The sequence below is a fragment of the Excalfactoria chinensis genome, chromosome 1 (genome assembly GCF_039878825.1).
Source record: "Excalfactoria chinensis isolate bCotChi1 chromosome 1, bCotChi1.hap2, whole genome shotgun sequence".
Classification (NCBI taxonomy): Eukaryota; Metazoa; Chordata; class Aves; order Galliformes; family Phasianidae; genus Excalfactoria; species Excalfactoria chinensis.
The window spans coordinates 1,510,558-1,531,999 of NC_092825.1; the positions used below are offsets into that span (position 1 = coordinate 1,510,558).

The 21,442-nt window shown below is 42.4% G+C and overlaps 1 protein-coding gene across 1 annotated transcript in view; it reads right to left on the minus strand.

Annotated features, from left to right (window-relative positions):
• EXOC4 (exocyst complex component 4) overlaps window positions 1-21,442 on the minus strand; it is a 390,126-nt gene that overhangs the window by 279,998 nt on the left and 88,686 nt on the right. The window contains exons 8-9 of the mRNA XM_072356793.1: window positions 9,730-9,875; window positions 5,079-5,167 (exon numbers count right to left, since the gene is read on the minus strand). Coding sequence (XP_072212894.1) covers window positions 5,079-5,167; window positions 9,730-9,875 — 235 coding nt within the window. The remainder of the gene's footprint in view (window positions 1-5,078; window positions 5,168-9,729; window positions 9,876-21,442) is intronic.

The following is a 21,442-nucleotide window of genomic DNA, read 5'->3' on the forward strand; positions in this document are numbered from 1 at the left end:
TTCAAAAGAAATAGAATGTTTTCTGTTTTAGTTCAGCACACAAATTCTGTCTGGTAGTTGGGGGAATACAGCTTGGGGGCATGAATCTCATTCTGCCCTCTATTAAACACTTCCTCTGTGAAGTCAACTTCTTTCTGCCTGCTTAGTACAGCCAGCACTGCGCTACCTTCAGAGACAGTGAGAGGACAAAGCATAGAATCATTCAATGGCTTGGGTTGGAGGGGCCTTAAAGATCATACAGTTCCAACCCAGTGTTGGGTTGGTCGGGTTGGCCAACACATTGACAAAGTTGACACCCACCAGATCAGGTTGCCCAAGGCACCATCCAACATGGACTTGAGCATCTCCACGGATGGGACATTCACAACCCATTCCAGGAACTCACCACCCTTTGGAGTAATAAATTTCTTCCTAACATCCAAACTCAATTTCCCTTAGTTTACAGCCATTCCCCTTTGTCCTATTACTGTTAGATCATGTAAAGTCACTCCCCATCCTGCCTGTAAGCTCCCTTCAAGTACTGGAAGGCCACAGTAGAGTCTCCCCGCAGCCTCCTCTTCTCAAGGCTGAACACCACCAATACCCTCAGCCTTTCTTCATTGGAAAGGAGCTCCAGCTCTCCGAGTATCTTCACGGCCTCCTCTGGACCTGCTCCAGCAGCTCTGTGTCTTTCCTGTGATTGGGGCCACAGACCCATGTGCAGAACTCCAGGTGGGGACTCATGAAGGCAGAGTATTGGGGACAATCATCTCCCTCCCTGCTGCCACATCTGTCGATGCAGCTCAGGACACAATTAGCCTTCCAGGCTGCAAGATCACAATTCTGACTCTTAATAGCTTTTTATCTACCAGGACCAAGTCCTGCTCTGCAGAACTGCTTTCAACGAGTCCTTCTCCACGTCTGTAGACATATCTGGGTTTGCCCTGACCCAAGTGCAACATCCTGCACTTGGCCTCGTTCAAATTATAAAACAGTTCTCATACAGAGTTGCATGCCAGCCTGGAAAATCACCACTCATGCAGGCAGTGATTTCTCATGGGGCAATGCAAGGGAGCATAGAATTACAGAATACTCCAAGTTGGCGGGGACCCATAAGGATCACAGAGTCCAAGTCCTGGCTCGGTTGCTTTTCATACACATTGCCCTCCAGACCACTCCCCATCTTTGCAGCCCTCCTCTCAATGTCATTATGTTATTCAGACTTCAATCAGTGCAATCTAACAGAAGACTGGGACTAGAATTTGGACTAATTCTGCTCCACCACCCCTCCTAGGATGATTCAATTCATCCCTCAGCTTACACAACTACAATCAAAGTAAAATCGTACTTCACAAAGGCCTGGAGAGGTTTAATTAATTTTGAATTGCGCTGAGCTTCTGGGGTGAAAACCAATAAGAAGCCCAAATTTTAAGAGGTGCTGAGCAGCTGTGGAGTCCATTAACATCCATGGGAACAACAGCTGCTCAGGAGCACTTCACATTTCATTCTTTAAAACGTCCCAGATGTACAACACAAGCAAAGCTGACCTTGATAGGAATTACCAGGGCCTGCACTCGCAGAGATAACAGAAGCCGGATGCTATTTCCATGCTGATCAGCACCCTCAAAGATGCTTAGATTTTCACAGAGTATAAAAACATCTCTTACCATTTCCGCTGATAAAATTCAACTGAGGCCACAGTGAGAAAAAGCTACGTTAATTCCCTACGGCCACACACAGGACTCTGAAACAACACCTGACGTATCCAGAAAGCAGAAAAAAGTGCCTTTTGGGTACGCACAGCACGTTGTGTATCATGCTCAGCACAATGAAATTAAAACAAAGGGTTGGTGTCTTTAAGCATTGCCAGAATGCCAATTCAAAAAATCCAGACATGCATAGATGTTATCCAGGCTACAAGTGGCTTTTTTCCTCTTAATTTTTTCTTGAAGCCACGTTTTCCTGATACCAATCACATCCAACTTAATGAGAAAATAAACAAGGCCCTTGCAGAACATCTCCAGCCCCAGTGATAACCTCCTATCATCTACTGTCCCTCTCACAGTCCCTGACTCGCCCATCCACATTTTTCTTCTGTTCCCAAGGATTTGTTGGTAATTGAAGGTAGTAATGGAATGAAATGAGGGACACACATGGGATTCATTCCAACAGTCGGTGACAAGCAACCACCTCTGCCATGAAATACAGCAACATTTTAGCCAAGTTTCCTACAAAAAGAAGTTATCTGATCTTCTGTCCGTCCCACCTGCACAACAACTGAGCTGGAGAGCTAATTTCAGCCAAACGTGATAAAGAAATAGATCTTAAAAGTAGTAAATTCATAGAGGCTTTGTGGAAACACACAGCCTTGCAGCTGACAGTAGGATAAATGTGTGCCCCCAGAGAAGGAAGAGCTTTAGTGAGTACTCAACTCATTAGCCCTCCATGCTGTTGGACATACCAGCACACTTGCTTCTATGGCATGTGCCGCTTCTTGCCTAGCAGGTGGTTTGGGGACACAAGAGAAGCTTTATAATGATCATTTTTTGTTTGTAAATGTTTTAATGACATTGTACTTCTGACAGCATCCCAGGGCAGCACATCTGCGTCAGTCCATAAGGAGATATTGCAGTTATGTACTTGCTTCCATTTTCTTCTCTTAATGGCAGCTGTCAAACAACTTGTGTGTCCAACTTAAAGGGAAAAATACATGGCCTAAGTCATCCTCCTCCTGTTCCAGGGGAATAAGGTGCCAGAACTATTTCTTCCATCTCTTATCCACTTACAGCAGTTCCCTTTCTTCCACTGAGGGATAAAGTCTGCCTTATGCGCTGCATTATTTCAGTTCAAATGGAAAAGGTTAATGACAAAGCATTGCTCAGATCTTGGCACATTTTAAGGCTATTTAAATTAAATTCTTACTTCAAAAAGTTGGCACGAGCCAAACTTTTATAAGGTTTTGTGGTGTTTTTATTTTTTTAATGTAATGCACATGTTTCTTTGAAGATCTTTTTAGGAGAAAGATGTCCTAACAAGCCACCCTCCTCCTGCTGCCACCAATACATCATCCCCGTGGATAAGGCTGTCAGGAAGAGAAACTGCGTGGCATTCACAGAACAGAGAGTGTCACACGCCTGCCTTCCAGTAACCTGACTGAACAATTAAATTGTATTCCTCTTTAAAAGGGATAAAAATCAAAATGCAGATCTTGCTGAGGTCTGGGATTCAGGAAGATTAATGAGCTACCTAAAAAGGGAACAGCAGCTTATAATAGAAAGAGAGGATGGTACATTTTTAACATAAAGTTCAAAGGGAAACTTTTCTTGATGGTTAAACAGCAAAGATTTCTTAGCAAAGTCATCTGATCCATTGTCCCTATTGACTCCCTACATTGACTTTTTGTTACTTATTGCATCACATTCCAGCTCTTCCAATTCATCCATAAAGGGCAACACCACCTTGTCCCCATCCATGCTAATTCCTATATTGTGTCCTATATTGTGTCCTTTTCTCTTTGTTCTTCCCAACCCCACACTAGCTCCAAGGCTGGAAGTCTGCATGCACCTCTTTCACACACTCTTCTCTTGAAAACGTCCACAATCTTCAGCTCATGGCAAATGCTGCCTCAATATTTGTCTCCTATCAATGAGGAGTTGCTCTCTTAAGAAATATGGCCATGCCCTATAGCAGTAACAAGTTCCAAACCTAAAGGAGTTGTTTAAAAACGTATCTTCAGCTCGGTGTAACAGTAATGGCAACTGCACCATGAGAAAACCCAGCATCTGTGCCATACAATAGCTCACACTTAGGACCCTGTTACACTGGGTCACTTCTTTCAGATGACCCCAAGTTCAAGTACAGGTGACAGATTCTGAAGGTGAGAATCTGAGCCTCGAAAGATGCAGAGCTGTAAGACAAACACTTTCCAAGCATAAGAGGTGATACCATAATTTAAAAGACAAGCATCTTTACTTTTATTTTTATATGCTGTCAGATTATAGTGTCCTGAAGCTGACAGTTGCTGCCCACATCTTTTTATCTCAGTTTCTTCCCTCCAGTAAATGGAAAAGTGTCTGAATATTAGCCAGAGTGTCATTACGTACTTGAGCATCGATATGAAGATCCCCTTTCTATAGGCACCTAACCAAAACAACTGGTCCACAGAAACACTGTGCATCCTCCTGACTGCTTCTTACCTCACTCTTTTGGGTTTCACTTCCTGCTGAGCAGAACTAAGTTACCAAAGGAAGAAGGGAACACAAAGGCATCCAGTATTTCTACTGTAAATGACAAATCATCCTCAAATAAAAGCCATCTGACAATCACCATGTTATTGTCCAATACCAATCACCAATACCCTTGTCCATCATTATAGACCCTACAATGTATTCTTTTTTTGGTTAGCCCAATAGGAAACTCCAATGGATGACACAGGAAAAAAATTAACTTTGCTATATAATGCACGGCAGCCTTAAGATACTTCCCTGCTATAGCTCTCAAAACTAAAACCTCACAGTGAATTAAGGCATCCAGGAAAAAATACATGAAATGACACCATGCTCAGAGAACACTTTCCTGTGCATACAGAACATTTGTCACAAGCAATATAAACCAGCACGAGTAGTCCACTGCCTCACATTCACCACTTCCAAACACTTTAACTCTCCATCTTTAAGTGCCGTGTAAAAGAAGAATTGGTCACTTCAGTCCATCCAATGGAAATTCATGCTTCAAACGTGAGACGACTGAGTTCAGCTCCCAGCGTAATGCAGGAGAAGTATAACATTCAGTGCATGACACAGGGAAATAAATTGCAGATAAAGAAGCAAACATTAACTCCAAGTACCCAAAAGCAACGCTCGCAGTGCAACCGTTCATATTTCACCCATTGTTTTATAACAAGAACCTTTAGCTGGAAGTGCAAAGGGCATAAATAGAAGCCCAGGTTCTTCGTAGAGCAAAAATAAACCAATCTGGAGTGATCTAGACAAGCTGCATGGCAAGCTAGAGAGGTATTAATTCTTTGACATAGCACAGACAAGATGCTCAGTTTCTACAACACAGAATTATCCAAACTTTCACAGTATCTCTTTTCATACCTTGAAGTTCTCCACTTCTGCTGTACAGCTCCCTTCTCTGCTCACGCAAATAGGCACTCATGCTAATAGCATGGGAGGAGGACTCAAACCTGTAATTAAAAAATACATAAATGCAGTCAGCCTTCTTGTAAGCACCAGTCGGCTCTCAACAAAATGCACTTCCCTGCATATCCAAGCAAAATGATCAAGGCAGACAAAAAACACTCTTTCCCTATAAAACTTGATCATCGTCACACCGAATTCTGGCATTTCCAGTCAGTGCAGCTCTGCAGGAAAATGACACAAAGCTGCCTGCATGGCATGGAGACGGCTCCTCCATTCCATCAGCTGGGAACATGCAATCATTTACACAGGAATGGCCCCAAAACATTGGTAAAATCCAGACCGAAGTGATAAGTTAGTATCATATAAGTTGTTAACAGGTAAAGCCACAAATTAATGACTAATACTTTCACTGAAACTAAAAATTAACTATCATTTACTGTATGGCTCCAATACTCTACAAGGATCAATCTGAGAAGAGATGCTCTTCAATGAACGGAGCCTCATTAATACAATGTTTGTCACTGAGAGTGAAAATGACACTGCAGCATTTCAGGACAGCTCTGGGCTTGCCATGATTTGAGCTGGATGTTCCTGTGGTCGAAAAAGTCCCATGGCCAAAAAACCCAAGGAGCCTGAGGTCAGCAGCAGCCCTTTGTATCCAAGTTGGGCAGTTCTGCCACTGCCAGTGGGAAAAAAGCATGTTCAAACTGTCACAGTGAACTCAAGAACTCGTGGTGAAGACCTCAAGATGCTGTGGTGCTTCTGCCAAGGAAGAATGAATCAGCCTCAGTATCAAGCAGGGAGACACTCAAAAGGTATCATGCCCCACAGATAGTATGATGCTCACATTCTCAAATGCTCACAGAAGGTGAGCACTTATAAGCTCTCTTGTCCAACAGTTGTAAGGTTATCATTATTAATGAGACTTTTCTGCTTTAATTGACACTATGAGTGTCAGTACTTATGCAACTGAACCAATACCAATTAACCAAAATACAACAAACACATAAAACTTTAAATGAATAATAAACTCTTAGTGTGTGTGATGTGTTCTCTTTCACCCATAGTGGAGTTTTAAGCATAACATTATCACCATGACCCAGAGGTCTTCTCCAAGGCACTGAAACCAAAAGCTTTGAGTTAGGCCAAGCTACAACAATAACCCTCAACCTCTCATAGGCTTAGCTTTGAGACAGTGACTTAGATTACCCTGCAGAGCCACTACGGTGGCATGTGATGACAGATCTCACCCATCTCATTCACTTCTTTACCTCAATCATTCAGTTTCAGCCTCTTATTTTCTCTTCTCTGTTCTTTCCTTGATCCATTCTTCTCTCATGCTCCTATTGCCAATCAACACCTCTACTCTCACAATCCCTTCCCATCCTCACGCTGATCCTCCAGTGGCAAAACCTGCATATACTGTTCTTTAAAGCACAGAATCATAGAATGGCTTGGGTTGGAAGGGATCCCAAGGATCAAGTTCCAACCCTCTGCCACAGGAAGGGCCACCAACCTCCAGAGTTACCCAGAATTATAGCCAAGCATGAGACTAACATGTTGGGTATTCAACAACTGCATTCCTTTCCCAACAACAATCCATTCCTTTCCCAAGAATGCCCAATCTTGATCTTGTCAATCTGATCAGCAAGGAAGATGGCAACCCAAATGAAAGGCTAACAGGCTATAAGAAAGAAGGGGACAGACTCCGTAGGACAGTCTGTTGTGACAGGACAAAGGGAAATGATTTCAAACTACAAGAAGGAGATTTAGACTGGATATATGGATAAAGTGTTTTACAATAAGAGTGGTGAAGCAGTGGAACGCAGTGCCCAATAAGCAGATGGATACCCCATCCCTGGAAACATTCAAGGTCTGGATGGAGCAGGCTCTGAGCAACTTGACCAAGCCGTAGATGTCCCTGATGACTGCAAGGGAGTTGAACCAAATGACCTATAAATGTCCCTTCCATTCAAATGATTCTATAATTCTATGATCCTGAAAATGTATTTGGCACCTTTTTGGAAAAGACGAAGGCCGGGCTTACAATGTCTCAAACTATCTGGACTGTCAAAGAACTCTGCACCTAAAGTTCTGTTTTCTCAACAAATGAACACATCAACGCCCCCACCCTGAGAACTGTACTGATTTTCATGATAAGGAATGCATCAAAGTCTCTTCCAAATGCCAGATACTGATTTCCAGACTGCAAGACCCAATTCAAGAGTCTTCATTCTTTCCACTCTTTCTACATCACACATAAGCACACAACTAGCAAAAGTACTCAGCATTTACAAAATTAGTTTCTAACAAGCTATCACAGGGCACAGCACAAACACCTGCATCAAGCTGCAAGGAAAACACAAGGTGGAGCTCTGCCCTAAGAGACTTCTGAAGGGAGGGATTAAACACAGATATTCTGATGACAAGTGGATGGCTCGTTTGATTTGGGCAGAGCTAATGGAAAGGCACAAAAAGAACCTTGCAGCCGATGTGAAAAGCACTGAAGATGAGAGAGGAGACAAGAATAACACTCCATCAAACATGTACATCCCTCAGTGGACTGAGAAATTCCATTTCAACTGAGATTTCCATAGATATAGTGACAGCTGACAGAAGACAGATAACCAAATAAGAGATCCCAATAAGTGCTGCTGTCACCACTGTGCCAGCAATGACTTGGTGACAGGACCATGAGTGGTAAGAGACATTCTGTTCCTATGAGGTTAGTCACCTTCACTTTAAACAATTACACCTACCTTCACTCTCTGCTGACAAACTAATATACAGGCTTAAATTGCTGTAGGTGAAACAGAGCATCCTTATTCGTCAAGCTTAAACGGCCCAAGTACACCCAAGAACAGATATAAAATGAAAAGGTGAACAGCCCTATTTTGCTCCAGTAGAGATCTGTAAGACAGGGTAAATTCAAATAGCATAATTTCGACCCAAATAACGATGGGAGGGTTAAAAAACAGGTGGAGAGGAATAACCATGGGTTGACAGGGTGGCAGGACATCCTCCAGGTGCCTGACATCCTCCAGGCAACATTTAACCTTCTAATAACATGGGATTATATAGACAGCTAATCCTGTGAGAGGGAAGTGCAAAAAACAGGTTTCTAACTGCAGCCTGGAAATACTACAAGACTACAGCTGCTATATACCTATGCACATAAGGCAAAGAAAAGAGAGTTCCAGCAAGTTCTGCATAACCCAGACAGATAGAAGTTTTAGCTGGAAAAAACAATGAATAATCTGTAAACGGGACACAGAATGAAAAGTTCCCAATTACTACGATTTCCAATCACTTTCAGCCTTTTCCATTCCTGAAGTTCCTCTTTAGAAACTTCACGATGGAGCATTAACTCTCTACCACGTTAACGATCTACTCCAACTTACTAATAAGATTTTGCGTATTGAAAGTCACCCAGTTGCCCATCTGCACAAAACTAAAAGGGGAAACCAGAAGCTCTCACTTCCAATTCCTCCTCCTTCATGCAAACATCTCAGTGGATACATTTGTTTTAATTTATACTTGGACTCTACATGGGAGAGCAAAGCCTCTTAAGGCTCGCTACTGAACTAATGAGCAGTGAAAGACGGCCCACAGCCCTACAGCAGCTTGCAGTCTAGGCTCTACATACCAGATATGCTTTTTCTGCTGCAGTTGAGCATGGGAGAAAGATTACTGCCCAAGCTACTGGTACTCCCTAACACCACTCCCTTTGCTGCCCTTCCCTCAGACCTACCATTAAGCTTGCATGCTCCCTTAACAACTGCGTCAGAACAGCTTTATTGTGAAAGAAAAGTCATTAAGATTATTCCGGCAGTGCTGAGTGCAGGAGCAGCCACACACACAGTTATGTTAGCAGAGCTGCAGCATCAGATCAAAACCACCATCTTTCAGCAGAGCCCCTGCTGTCAAAACAGCACATGTCAGTAATTCCTCAAAACCCTAAAGAGGCCGAAGAAAACGGCCAGTGTGGGATGTCAATAAATGAGATGAAAATTCAGCAAAGCTCACCTGAATCTCAGCGTATGAACAAGGTGGTTTCTCCTCTGCTAACGGTGCTGCTCACCAACACTTCCTCTTCACTCCTCATCCATGCACATCAAATTCAGTTTCCTTACTCCTTCCCTTGTCCACCTATCATTTCATCCTCTTACGGTCTCCCCTCATTGCTTCTTTCCTTCCACTTTGAACTCTGAACTAAAGGAGCTAGCGATAGGATTAACCACTTAGTCCATCTAGTAATTACACAGTTATCTTAGTTCTCTTTGTCCAGTCCCCTTCCTCACTGTCTTTAACAGGTCTTGAACGTACTATGCACAAAGACAGGCAGAATACATTGATGCGTGCTTTGCAGCAGCTTGGGTAAAGGGATCCCAACGCTGTGATGAGTGTCTGAAAGAGCTGAGTTCTGAAAACCAGCAATGAATCTGTAATAGAGAGACCTTACTGAGGTTTCAGCACTGGGTATCAAATCTCTATCTCCAAACTTACACCCTACTTACATTGTGAAACCACAATTATCAGCCAGCTTGTGCCATATTTAAGGCAATGGAGGAAGATTACACAGCTTCAACATCATCACAGCACTTACTTGAACAAAGGGTTTTTAGGCCTTTGTGGCTTCTTCTTTGCAAAGAACGCTGCAAATTCTCTCCCAGAGCTGGCATAGCTGAGCTGAGCGGATGGCTCTGAGGCAGTGCGGGTGTTCTTCATATCCAGGTATTCCGTCAGGAGCATCTGCAAACAGAAGAGAGAGGACCACATCAGTTGAGGTAAAGCAGCACGTGAACAGCCAAGATCTTTAAGAGTACTCCACAGGAATGGAAGTATGCCACTGTCTTGACAAAAGCCCACCTTGCATTACCTGACCAATTGAATCTGCTACAAAATCCCGACCAACCTAAGGTGATGGCCTCTTTTCTCATGTGACAAGTGATAGGACATGAGAAAACTGCTCACCAGGGGAGTTTAATGGATATAGGGAAAGATTTCTTCATAAGAGAGCATGATTCTATTGATTCTAGATAGGGGGAAGTTCTTCACAGAGCAGTCAGGTGCTGCAAGAGTGTGAATGCCCTGGTCCATCTCTGGAGGTGTCCAAGGCCAGGACATCCAAGGATGGGGCCCTGGGCAGCCTGGTCTGGTATTAAATGTGGAAGTTGGCAGCCCTGCATGCAGGAGGGGGATTGCAGCATCATGATCCTTGAGATCCCTTCCAACTCAAGCCATTCTATGAAGCATTGCAATGGGTCACCCAAGGAAGTGGGGGAGTCCAAATCACTGGAGTTATTTAAGAGGTGTGTGGATGGGGAACTAAGGGACACAGTTTGCAGTGGGACTGGGTAGGCCAGGCTGATGGTTGGGCTTGACGATCTTGAAGGTCTTTCCAAACTACATGATTCTGTGAATTCCCCACCCCTCCCCAAGCTGATTCTCAGCAACAGCAGCAACAGGGAGGTGGTGGGTGGGCTGCTGGCTGGCCTTTATAGACTGATTACACACCACAGCTCTAACAAACATAAAGGTCATCAATATTGATATGCTCTGTTACAAAAACTCCTTTTATATATGTAAAAAATGTACAGCCATACATATGCACATTTGTACATCTTAATATAAAACATGCCTGTGTGGGATTGTGTGGATATATGGGTCACGTACACTCTGTTGGAAAAAAATCTGGAAATGCTGCAAAAATTGCCCTTTATTAGCTCCCAAATGAACCACACGTGTCTTTTTTTAGTCACTGAAAATATAAATACCCACAAATACCCACAGCCATTAGTTCTGCTAACTTAGTTTAAAATTGATTTTCTTCTAGCCCAATAGATCCAATATGGGGATGCGGGGTCTGTCTGTGAACAGGGTCCTTTTGTGAAGCCTTAAATCATGGTCTGATATTTGGTGCTGTTTAGGCAACACCATGGTGCAGAAGCAGAAACAGATTCCAAGTAATTCGTGTTTAATTTCTGGGTCTGAAGACAGAAAGAAACGCCTTATAATTAACTTTCGACACTGTGTGAAGAAATTCACTACTTGTGTTGAGAAAACTCTTACCTACGTGGAAGCTATTAGTAAAATGTTCCATTTTAATAACTAGCAAGTCAGAGCCCTTCAAAGAGACTTGTTTGTAATGAAAGGAGCGCATCAGTGCAGTGCTACGTCTATACAAATTGCCTGGTAATAAATATCTGCGTAAATGGTATCATTCCCCTAATTAGAAATTACTCAGGATTGCTTGAAAAAAAAGAAGAAAAAAATACCAATGCAAAGAAAGTTCAACTCCTAAAACATCTCAATTAAAACTTTACTTGAGCACAAGCTTTTCAAATGTGTGCTTATTGTTAGGAGGAAAAATAATCACCATGCTAATTTTTAACAGTAATTTACCAAATCCGTTTGTACTCGCGTATTTGCATTTCATCTCCTCTACTTGAATTAACAACCTTAAAATCACCACAGAAATGTAATTAAACCCTCAAACTTAATCAAGTTCTTTAAAAAAAAAAAAAAAGAAAAATGTTTAGCAATTTGTTCACGTGTTATGGATGGAACTTCTTTACCTATTTAGCAGCCTGGTCTGGTGGGAGGTTGGAACTAAATGACCTGAAAGGTCCCTTCCAGCCCAAACCATTCCACCATTCTATGATAATGCATTCCGGGACTCTGATGTTGCTTTACAACCAGGACTGGGAGGTGTGAAATGTGCAATATGGTACTTAAAAGTTACAACAAGCCAAGAGAAGTTGGAGCTGGGAATGTAAAGAATTGCCCGTTAGTTAAAAGGGAAACGGAAACAAAAGATCAGTTGTGGTGAGATGCTCGGAACAGTTCTGGCAACACTAGACATTAGGAAAAAGAGAAAACTGATTCATTTATGGCATTGCTAGGCAGGCAGAGCAAGGAGCTGTCAGTCTCTAAAAGGCTAAAAGCTGTAAGAGCAGAGAAAATCGCTGGTTTTGGTAACTATTCTCAAAGTTCATCTTTAAGTTATAAAATCCAACGGTAGCAAAATCATGCCAGACAGATCAAAGCTCTTTCTGCTCCAGTGCCCCGTGTTCAACAGTTACATAAATTCTTCAGAACAAAGTAATTAAGTGTAAGCATGGCTGAGTGGTTACAATGCACAGCCAAGCGGGAGAGAAGTTAAGACAGGAGACACCTACAGCATACAGTGCATTTGGCTTACAGCGCCAGCACAAAGATTAAAACCCTCGTAATTTAAGCAATCCTATTCATATGTGGGACAGTCGTAAAATCTTGCCAGCTACTTGCCTCAAAAACAGCCTGAAGATTTACTTTCTCTTTTCTTTGTATCCCGCATGGCCTTCGCCCAACGTCATCAGCTTCACTTAACTCCTTCCATGTGGGAAGTCCAAGATATCCAAGTTAGTGCTTACAGATGGATTTACCAAATATTCTGTTCCAATGGCAGCTGTAGCATGGCCATGTACTTATTGGAAGGCACAGCAAGCTACTTAAAAATCCACTTAAAAAAGAAAAAGAAAAAGAAAAAAAGAAGACTTCCTCCTGTCAATTGAAGAGAACAAGAGCTTTCCCTAACAGTGAAATAAAGGATTTCAGCATTTTGTCCTATAACACCTGGTTAGCAGTTGCTAAGCCATCCATCAAAAACCTTGTTAGGCATTAATCACGTGGACGTGCAGCAAGATGTATGAGTGACCGTAAAGCTTGCAACATCCCATTCATCTATAACAAGGACTTTTGACTTTCTGTTCTGTGGTCGAATTCTGTCATCTTTGTACTGTATTTATATCAATGTCAAACAAATAAAGCTGTACGTAAAGCAAGAGAACAAAGCATTCTTCATCCAGCTGCTCTTTGGAAAAGAAAATTAATATAAATGTTGTATTAAAAAGGCAATATTTATGGATTTGGAGGCGTAATTAAATTCTCCAATTTCAAAAGGTCGTATCAGTACATGTAGCCTGTCTATCACATCAGTCTGGCAACAGCTTGCAGTACACTGCCTCTCTGAACTACAATGGGGGAAGAGTTTGCTTCCATGTCTGATCACTGACTGCATGTGCTGTACCTCTCCTGATCCATGACTTTAATTTCTGGTAGAGCCTCATGAGAAGCTGAACAAGCCTGTGAACAAAAGACAGGCAATAAAACATGGATGGCTACAGAGTGACAGAAGAAACGGCCACAAGTTGTGCCAGGGGAGGTTAGATTAGACATAAGGAAAAACTTCCTTCTCTCAGAGAGTGGTCAGGCACTGGAATGGCTGCCCAGGGAGGTGGTGGAGTTGCCATCCCTGGCAGTGTTCAATAGGCGTCTGGATGAGGAGCTATGAGAGATGGTTTATTGCTTGTGGTAGCAATGCTGTAATTGGAGGACAGTTGGACTAGATGATCTTGTAGGTCCTTTCCAACCTTGTGATTCCACGATTCATTTGTGCCTCTTCTGAGGGTTTACACAGGAGGCCTCAGCTTGGAGTAAGTTCTATTGCATTAACTGAAAGCTGCACATAAGCATTAACTACCCTCACCAACTCTGCACTGAGATGAATGATGTAGGATGTGCATTTGAAAGTCATGCTTCAAAACAGGATGCCTAAAACATCACTATTCTCTCACAGGTTGACTCTGGAGCAACTCTGGTTGGCATAGCAGCAATGGGACCTTCCGAAAACAAATATTTTAGGTAACCAAATCCAAAGACATTTACACTAAGAACAACCCTTCTATATTTGGATAAATTTGAGAACAAAACGTAACACTCAAAGCTGTTTCACTATGTTCCTTGTAGGCAATTACCATTAGACATCAATTCAGTATAATAACATTGATGCATGAAGTCACTGAAGCGTAGCCACCAAATCACAGAACATACCAAGCTGGAGGGGACCCATACGGATCACAGAGTACAACTCCTGGCTCAGCTGCCCCTCATACACGTTGCCCTCCAGACCCTTCCCCATCTTTGCAGCCCTCCTTTGGATGCCATAATGTACTCAGACTTTAATCAGCATCATCTAACAGAAGACTTGGACTGGAACTCTGATACACTGAAATAACCTTTAAACCTGCCTGAAAAGCTCTCTACACTGTCAATACAGTTTATGCCTTCATGTATTTGGGGGATCTTGAAGATCTAATGAAAACTAACGCCATACCATGAATTCTACAAGGGTAAACTGAATGAACAGGTAATTACTGGCCTCCTCTCCACCTCATATTGATCAAGGCCATAATTAAAGAAGAGGTGACAGAAGACTCTATTAAAAAAGAATTAAGGAAGAATAGAAGAATTCATGTCCAGCAAAAAGGACTTGCAGAAATCAGACCTTGACTAACCAGCATTCCATAGGGATGACTAATTTGGTTTGAAATAAACCCAGACAGATCAAGTTATTTTCAATGAGGACATGACAGAAAAGCCAAAACAATGGAAGAAAACACAGCATCCTCTACAAAAGAAACCAGCAGCTTAGTGAAGCAACTTAATATCTTAGTAGAAATTGGAGGAAGCCACCAACAGTGGGTTTTGCAAAGTACCAGAAATCTTAATTCCTTGTTTCCTTTTGTCTTCTGTATCCCAAACAAAATATAACAGTTTCAGAACCTTTCTCTTTCATCTGGTTAGAAATCTTCTAACTTACAGACTAAGCTTGGAATGCCTTCATTTTTCAAACAAAAAGAATTAGAAGCTCCGCACCTACAGAAAAAGAATGAAAGTCTTGACCTACAGGACTACCCTTTAAAGCAATGACTGTAGAAAATTTGGTAATGAAGATATACAGCAGCAGAGATGTTCCCACTGTGACAATGGAAACTAATTAGCAAATTGGGAGTGGATGCACAGAGCACGGAGCTTTGTCAGAAGTAAAAGTTTACACTCTCTCTTTCCATATCAGGTCATACATTTGGAAGGCCAAACAAAACCAAGGCACTCCTACAAAGGAAAAACAGGCAAAAATGGGGCAGGGGTGCACAAAAGAAGCCTGGAAGTTATTAAGTGGCTGCAAGGCACGACTTCCAAGAACGCACCGAGAAATCACAACCTCAGCCTTGTTAGCTTCGCAAAGGGAAGGCTGAGGGGTTATTAGATCAGCCCGCAACACGTAACACAGAGCACAGAACTGATGACAAAAATCTTCACTAATGAATTTCTTTAAAAAAAAATTGAAAGGTTGGAAAGTTGAAGCTGAACAGGCTTCCACTAGCAGTTAGGCATACACTTCCAGAGCATAATTAACCACTTACATCAAAGGTTACGTTGTATTCTCTGTCATTGATTTTTTAATTTTACTTTTTCTTTTTTTAAGCTCTCCCCCAGTCAAACTGGACAGCTTTCTAAAGGATGTGCCCTCTTTCAAGCAGGAATTAACTCAAGAAAGTACCACGGCTTGTTTTACGCAGAGGTCAGACAAGAGGATCACAGCAGCTCCATTTGGCCTTATAGCCTGGGAATCTTAATAAAGGCTTTGGAGCACTCAGTGCCAGCTCTCCAGCTCCTCCATGATGGAGCCATTGATGTTCAAAGCTCTGTTCTTATACGGCACCTTTAATTACTGTCTCCATCGATAGAGGAAATTAAAGCAGCCACTGCTAATGTTTGTGTTTGTGAGCAGGTTTGCCCTGGAGGAGGTTTCTGCCTGTGCCTTTCTTTGGGCATGTAACTGCAAACATCCCTTCTGCTTGGAGGAAGCTGCAAAACAAAACAAGACCCAGAAATAACACTCTCAGCATCGAGACTGAATCTCCTCTTTGCAACTGCCAGCACCACGCAGCAAAATGAGATCTATTTTCAGCTTCTTGCTCTGTCACAGTGGGCACCTGCAGAAACGCTGGCATTTCAGCTGTACTGACACACTCTGTGCTCCTCCTGCATCACATCAGCATCTGAGAATGCTTTGGAGTTACAGTTTAGTCGGATCTAGCAGGAAGAACGAGAAGCTGAGATTCTAAAGTAGAAGGCAGACTTCCTAATGGGAATCCAATGAGAGAAGCTGGTTACAAACAGAATGGAGGAAAGCATTCAAATTATAACACAACCTTCAGATCAATGGGGAGGCAAAGAGATGCCTGGTGACAACAAACCACAGTGCATGCATTGGCAAAAACATCCCTGAGATGATGATATGGAGCTGCAGACAACTTCAGGGGTAGTAAAAGAAGAACCAGTAGGCTACACTGCTGTGAAGTGCACTTTTGGTGGGTTGGAGCTTGATGACATTTTACAAGAATAGACAGTGATAGGACAAGGGTGAATGGTTTTAAGCTCAAGGAGGGAAGGTTTAGATTGGATGTGAGGGGTAAGTTCTTCACAGAGAGAGTGGTGAGGTGCTGGAACAGCTGCCCAGAGAGGCTGTGGATGCCCCATCCATCCCTGGAGGTGTTGAAGGCCAGGTTGGATGGGGCCCTGGGCAGCCTGGGCTGGTATTAAATATGGAAGTTGGTGGCCCTGCCTGTGGTGGGGGGTTTGGAGCTTCATGATCCTTGAGGTCCCTTCCAACCCAGGCTATTCTATGATTCTAAGTCATGCTGTGATTTTATTCTATGATTCTGTGATTCTGCTTCTTGGTAAAGACAAAAAATGGTATCATTACTGAAGTCATGAAGACTGGACATAACTACTAGCAAAGTACCAGCAAAGGGTAAGAAAAGCTGTGGTGCTGAGTGTGGATAGTCTGTAGCTAATTACACAGTAATCTGTAGGAAGAAAATTATTAATAATTAAAATGCTACGGTAATTGTGGAATTTAATCAAGAAAACCCACCAAACAATAGGTTGGTTGAATTCTAAGAGCACGGAGCTTTTTGTTTAAGTTGTACCATGCTGAGAACAGAAGCAACGTACGGCAAACACAACAAAGGGTAAAGCAGGAAGGAGAGTCAGAAGGAAGAAAATGACTTTTCTGGTGCCACGAATACCATTTAATGCTGCACAACCTGATTTAATCAAATCCTCTTGTTGCCCATGAAATTAATTTAACTGAAACATAATAATAAAAATCATTCAAGAATTAATGCTCTCAAGGCATTGTCCAATTCCACTACTGAACGAGAAGCAAAAAAATCTTTGTTTTTTTTATTTTTGGGGGGAAAAAAGTAAAAAAAAATAACCCCAGAACTACTTAGATAATACTATCACCGCCAGTGCTACTAGAGTCATTATCAATGCTAATTGTCAATTAGCACAGCTATTGCTGTAGACCTGTGAACGTGCATCTACCTCCAGGGAGCAAGTGAACAAACCTCGTAACTACTCTAAAAACAGAACTTCTTAAAAGCTGTTTTAATTGGCAGCGGGTTGCACACCTTCCTGGATTGCTGTGGGTTGTTTAAAGCCAAAGCCTTTGCATTTCATACGCTTCTGACAATGTGTGAGGACTTCACACCCAACCCAGGAGCAGCACAGGCTCTGACCACACTTGGTGCGCAGATGAGATGAAGTCACTTAAGACACATATACTGATGTGTGTTTCAGAGCTACCATCATCAGGCTGCAGGTCACTCAAATGAACCAGTGCTGACCAGCACTCATTTTATCTTCCCACTCCACATAAAGCTGCCACAATAGCTTATGCAGCTAGCAGGAAAGGGTTCAGCAGCAAATATGCAACATAACAGCTCAAACTGCATTGTTTGCTGCTTATTAATCCACTGATGCATCAATAGCACTATGACATATCGTTATCCAATCAAAAAGATTTAAAGTGAAATCCTGTTCCCACTACAAGCACCAAGAAAAACATCACCAGGTTGCACAGGGTTTGCAGATCTTACCTCCATCCCTACCTCACCTACTGCACCAATGGTAGGAGGAACATCCTAGCTTACATTTGCGGCTCTGAAAGTAAGCAGCTGAAAGAAAAAGCTGATGAGAAACATGTTACAGAAAGTAAATTATTTTCTACAAGGTGCAGCAGGTACATGATGCTGAAACAGCTTTCATGTCCTCAAGGGTGGTTTTGCAATTACAACCCAACTTCAGCTGCTTTAATATCCATATAACCACCAACCCGATACCAGCTCACACAAAGGTACGTGGTGAAGGTCATCTTCAGTTTCCTGATGCATAAAGTTTTAAGATGTTTGCTTTGAAATGGAGTCCTTTGGCCTTCATAAACAGAACAGCAGCTGGACCGCCTCTATTTTTTTTTTTACAGCTCTCCCAGTAGCTCTGCTCATTTATTAATTTAAGTAGAAATAAATTTGCCATTGGTATTTGTTCCAGCAACCAACAGTCAACCTGAATAGCTGGGTCATAAAACAAAGACAGCACTTAGTTTTCTCCAGGCACATCAGCTGCTCTGCAAATACAGACTGTGCTCACAGAAACAACCCAAGGACTGAGGCTGCTTCCTCACTCAGGTGTCCAGACCTCCACACTAAAGCAAAATACACACACATACAAAGAAACAAAACAACAGAACGAGGGTGGGTGGCACAAGGAGTCAGATTATCCCTATTTCCTCGTAAGAAAAGCAGTGCTGATGACATGCATATGTATATTATATGTATATAGACACACACGTGTATCTTTAGTGAATGGTCCTTCTGATACGACTGATGAGAAGTTGTAATATTCATATGGTTCAGTGCAATGTAGAGCACGGGTAAGCAGCCAACTCTACACTAAGAATGTCCTAAAAGCAATAAAGTTAATCCAAAAGGCATAATTACCACCTGCCTCACAGACTGTACAAAATGGAGTATTTCCCTAAACATTTAAAACCACTGTCTTTCAGTTTGACTGGATTCTATTTTGTTCATGTAGCATATAAAAAAGGTCAAGGAGGAGTGTAAGAGTTGAACAGGTAATTGAGTGCAGATTACTGCTGTGCAATTATAATTTAGTGAAACTTCACTGCTTCTGCGCATTTTGCAGAGGAGGGAGTTACAGATGGAAACTTCTGTTTATAACTGAAGCAAGGCTAAGCATCTTTAAATCACAGCCCTTCAAGGAAAGGGCTGACGTGGCACTGAGGGATGTGGTTAGCGGGCATGGTGGGGATGGGTTGATGGTTGGACTGGATGGACTTAGTGGTCTTTTCCAACCTGAATGATTCTATGGAAGACAGATATATTCACTCATGTTTAGCACCCGCTGCACACTCACCTTTCAGAGCATCCTCCTTCCCATGGAAGAGATGTGCAGTTGTAATGCACGTGAGAAACAGTGCGACATCTAACCCATCTCACACGGAGCTTCTGCTGCTCAAACTGGCACATTCAACACAGCAGCAACAAAGAGAGGAAAAGGCAACATGCTGTTTAAATGCCATCCGTGTTAACTCACGGATAATACAGCACACTTCGTGTATTTCATGCTTTCAACTAATTGCTTAAGACATCCTGCTACAGTGTAGATGGTAACGGTAGTGTGCCCCCAGTCTTCATTAAATGCCAGCTTTAATAACAGACTCCAAAAGGGCTTTAATTGCATTTACTTGGAGCTCCTGAACTTTAAAAGTTGTTAATCAGATTTCTATGTAAATGGAATGACGATTAAAGGTTAAGTACAGGTTTCTGAAATTTCAGCAGTTGAAGACGTATTGCCCTTAACAGGGAAGAGAAACTACCAGGCTTGACAGGAACTAAACATCTTAATTAAATACTCAGAAGTACAGTACTTATTTCTGCGTGAAGTTCTATTTTCAAATGTCAAACTTAATCAGGCACTTGACAAAAACGTGCAATATCCCCACAGCACAGAACAAAAATGCCTCGGGATCCTTTCCTGACAACACACCTGCACACATCCCAGCCCTCAGCTCCTTAGCAAATTCCAGCTCTCCAAGCCCACTCATCCCAAACGACGAGACAGAAAGTTTTATGGCCCTAAAGCTGCAGGAGTCCAGCTCAGAAATAGGAGACGACGTTTTTCAACACGTCAGCTTTTCTTCCGTTTGCTGGGTTTATCCCTGTAACAACAGCATCATGCTGACAAATAAACATAAGGGCTCTCTACAAAACTGACTTTGCATAGATTTATTTCTCTCCAGGGTACAGTCCATCAATTATCACCAGCAAAGAGTATAAAAACTTCTTTGGTGGGAGTAAATTTAGTATGTCTGCTCCGCGAGCGCTGTTTGCTCTGGGTTTTGGTGCTAAATACTCACACTGACCTGAGATGTATTTCAATTAACTATGATTCCAGCCTCTGATTTCCATTCATTTGCAAAGACATCAGTTCTGTTAGCAGTACGTGTCCTGCAGTAACGTACAGGGTTGTACAGCAGAGACAAATCAACCTAAATGCGATCCATGATCAGAGACTTCGTGCCAAAGTATTAGAAAGTAAGAACTTCATACAGCTCGGGGTTCGAATTATAACCCTGGTGAAGAGTAACTGCACCAAAGGTTATCCCAAGGACTGAGCAAAGGACTTCATGACCTCTGCCTTAGGTCCTACACACAGTGGGACTCAGCTACAGACTGACCCATGTGTTTTACGCACGCAATGATTTGACTAAATTGCAAACTACCACATATTTTCATTATTAACCACAAGCCTCACATCCTTCTTTCTTCCTTCCTTCCTTCCTTCCTTCCTTCCTTCCTTCCTTCCTTCCTTCCTTCCTTCCTTCCTTCCTTCCTTCCTTCCTTCCTTCCTTCCTTCCTTCCTTCCTTCCTTCCTTCCTTCCTTCCTTCCTCCCTCCCTCCCTCCCTCCCCCCCTTCCTTCCTTCCTTCCTTCCTTCCTTCCTTCCTTCCTCCCTCCCTCCCTCCCTCCCTCCCTCCCTCCCTCCCTTCCTTCCTTCCTTCCTTCCTTCCTTCCTTCCTTCCTTCCTTCCTTCCTTCCTTCCTTCCTTCCTTCCTTTTTTCATTATTATTACAAACTCCACCAAATATAAGAAAATACATTTATATCAAGGCTGGATGTGGCTGTGGGCATCCTGGTCTGGTGGCTGGTGACCCTGCACATGGCAGGGGGGTTGAAGCTGAATGATCTTTGAGGTCCTTTTCAACCAAGACCAATTTATGATTCCATGTTTTTTCCAGTAAGCAACACAGTAGTTCAGTAACTGCTGGTCTGCAACAACAGTGCTGTATGGGATAGGAAAATAAGCCCAGGGAAATTTGCACAATGGAGGTGATTATTATACTTGCAACCAAAAGCATAAAAGAAATTTAGCAATGGAAGCTGCAGACGCAGATGCTGCCTTCAAACAATACAACATAGTGGGAAAGAAGTAACGTAAGCACCAATGAAATTCAATAAAAGAGAGGCAAAGACCTGAGCTGATCAATAAATGCTTTACTTTCAAGGAGATCAATTAAAAACTTTATGACAGTGACTTGAAAAACGGAGGAAACCTAAGGAAAAC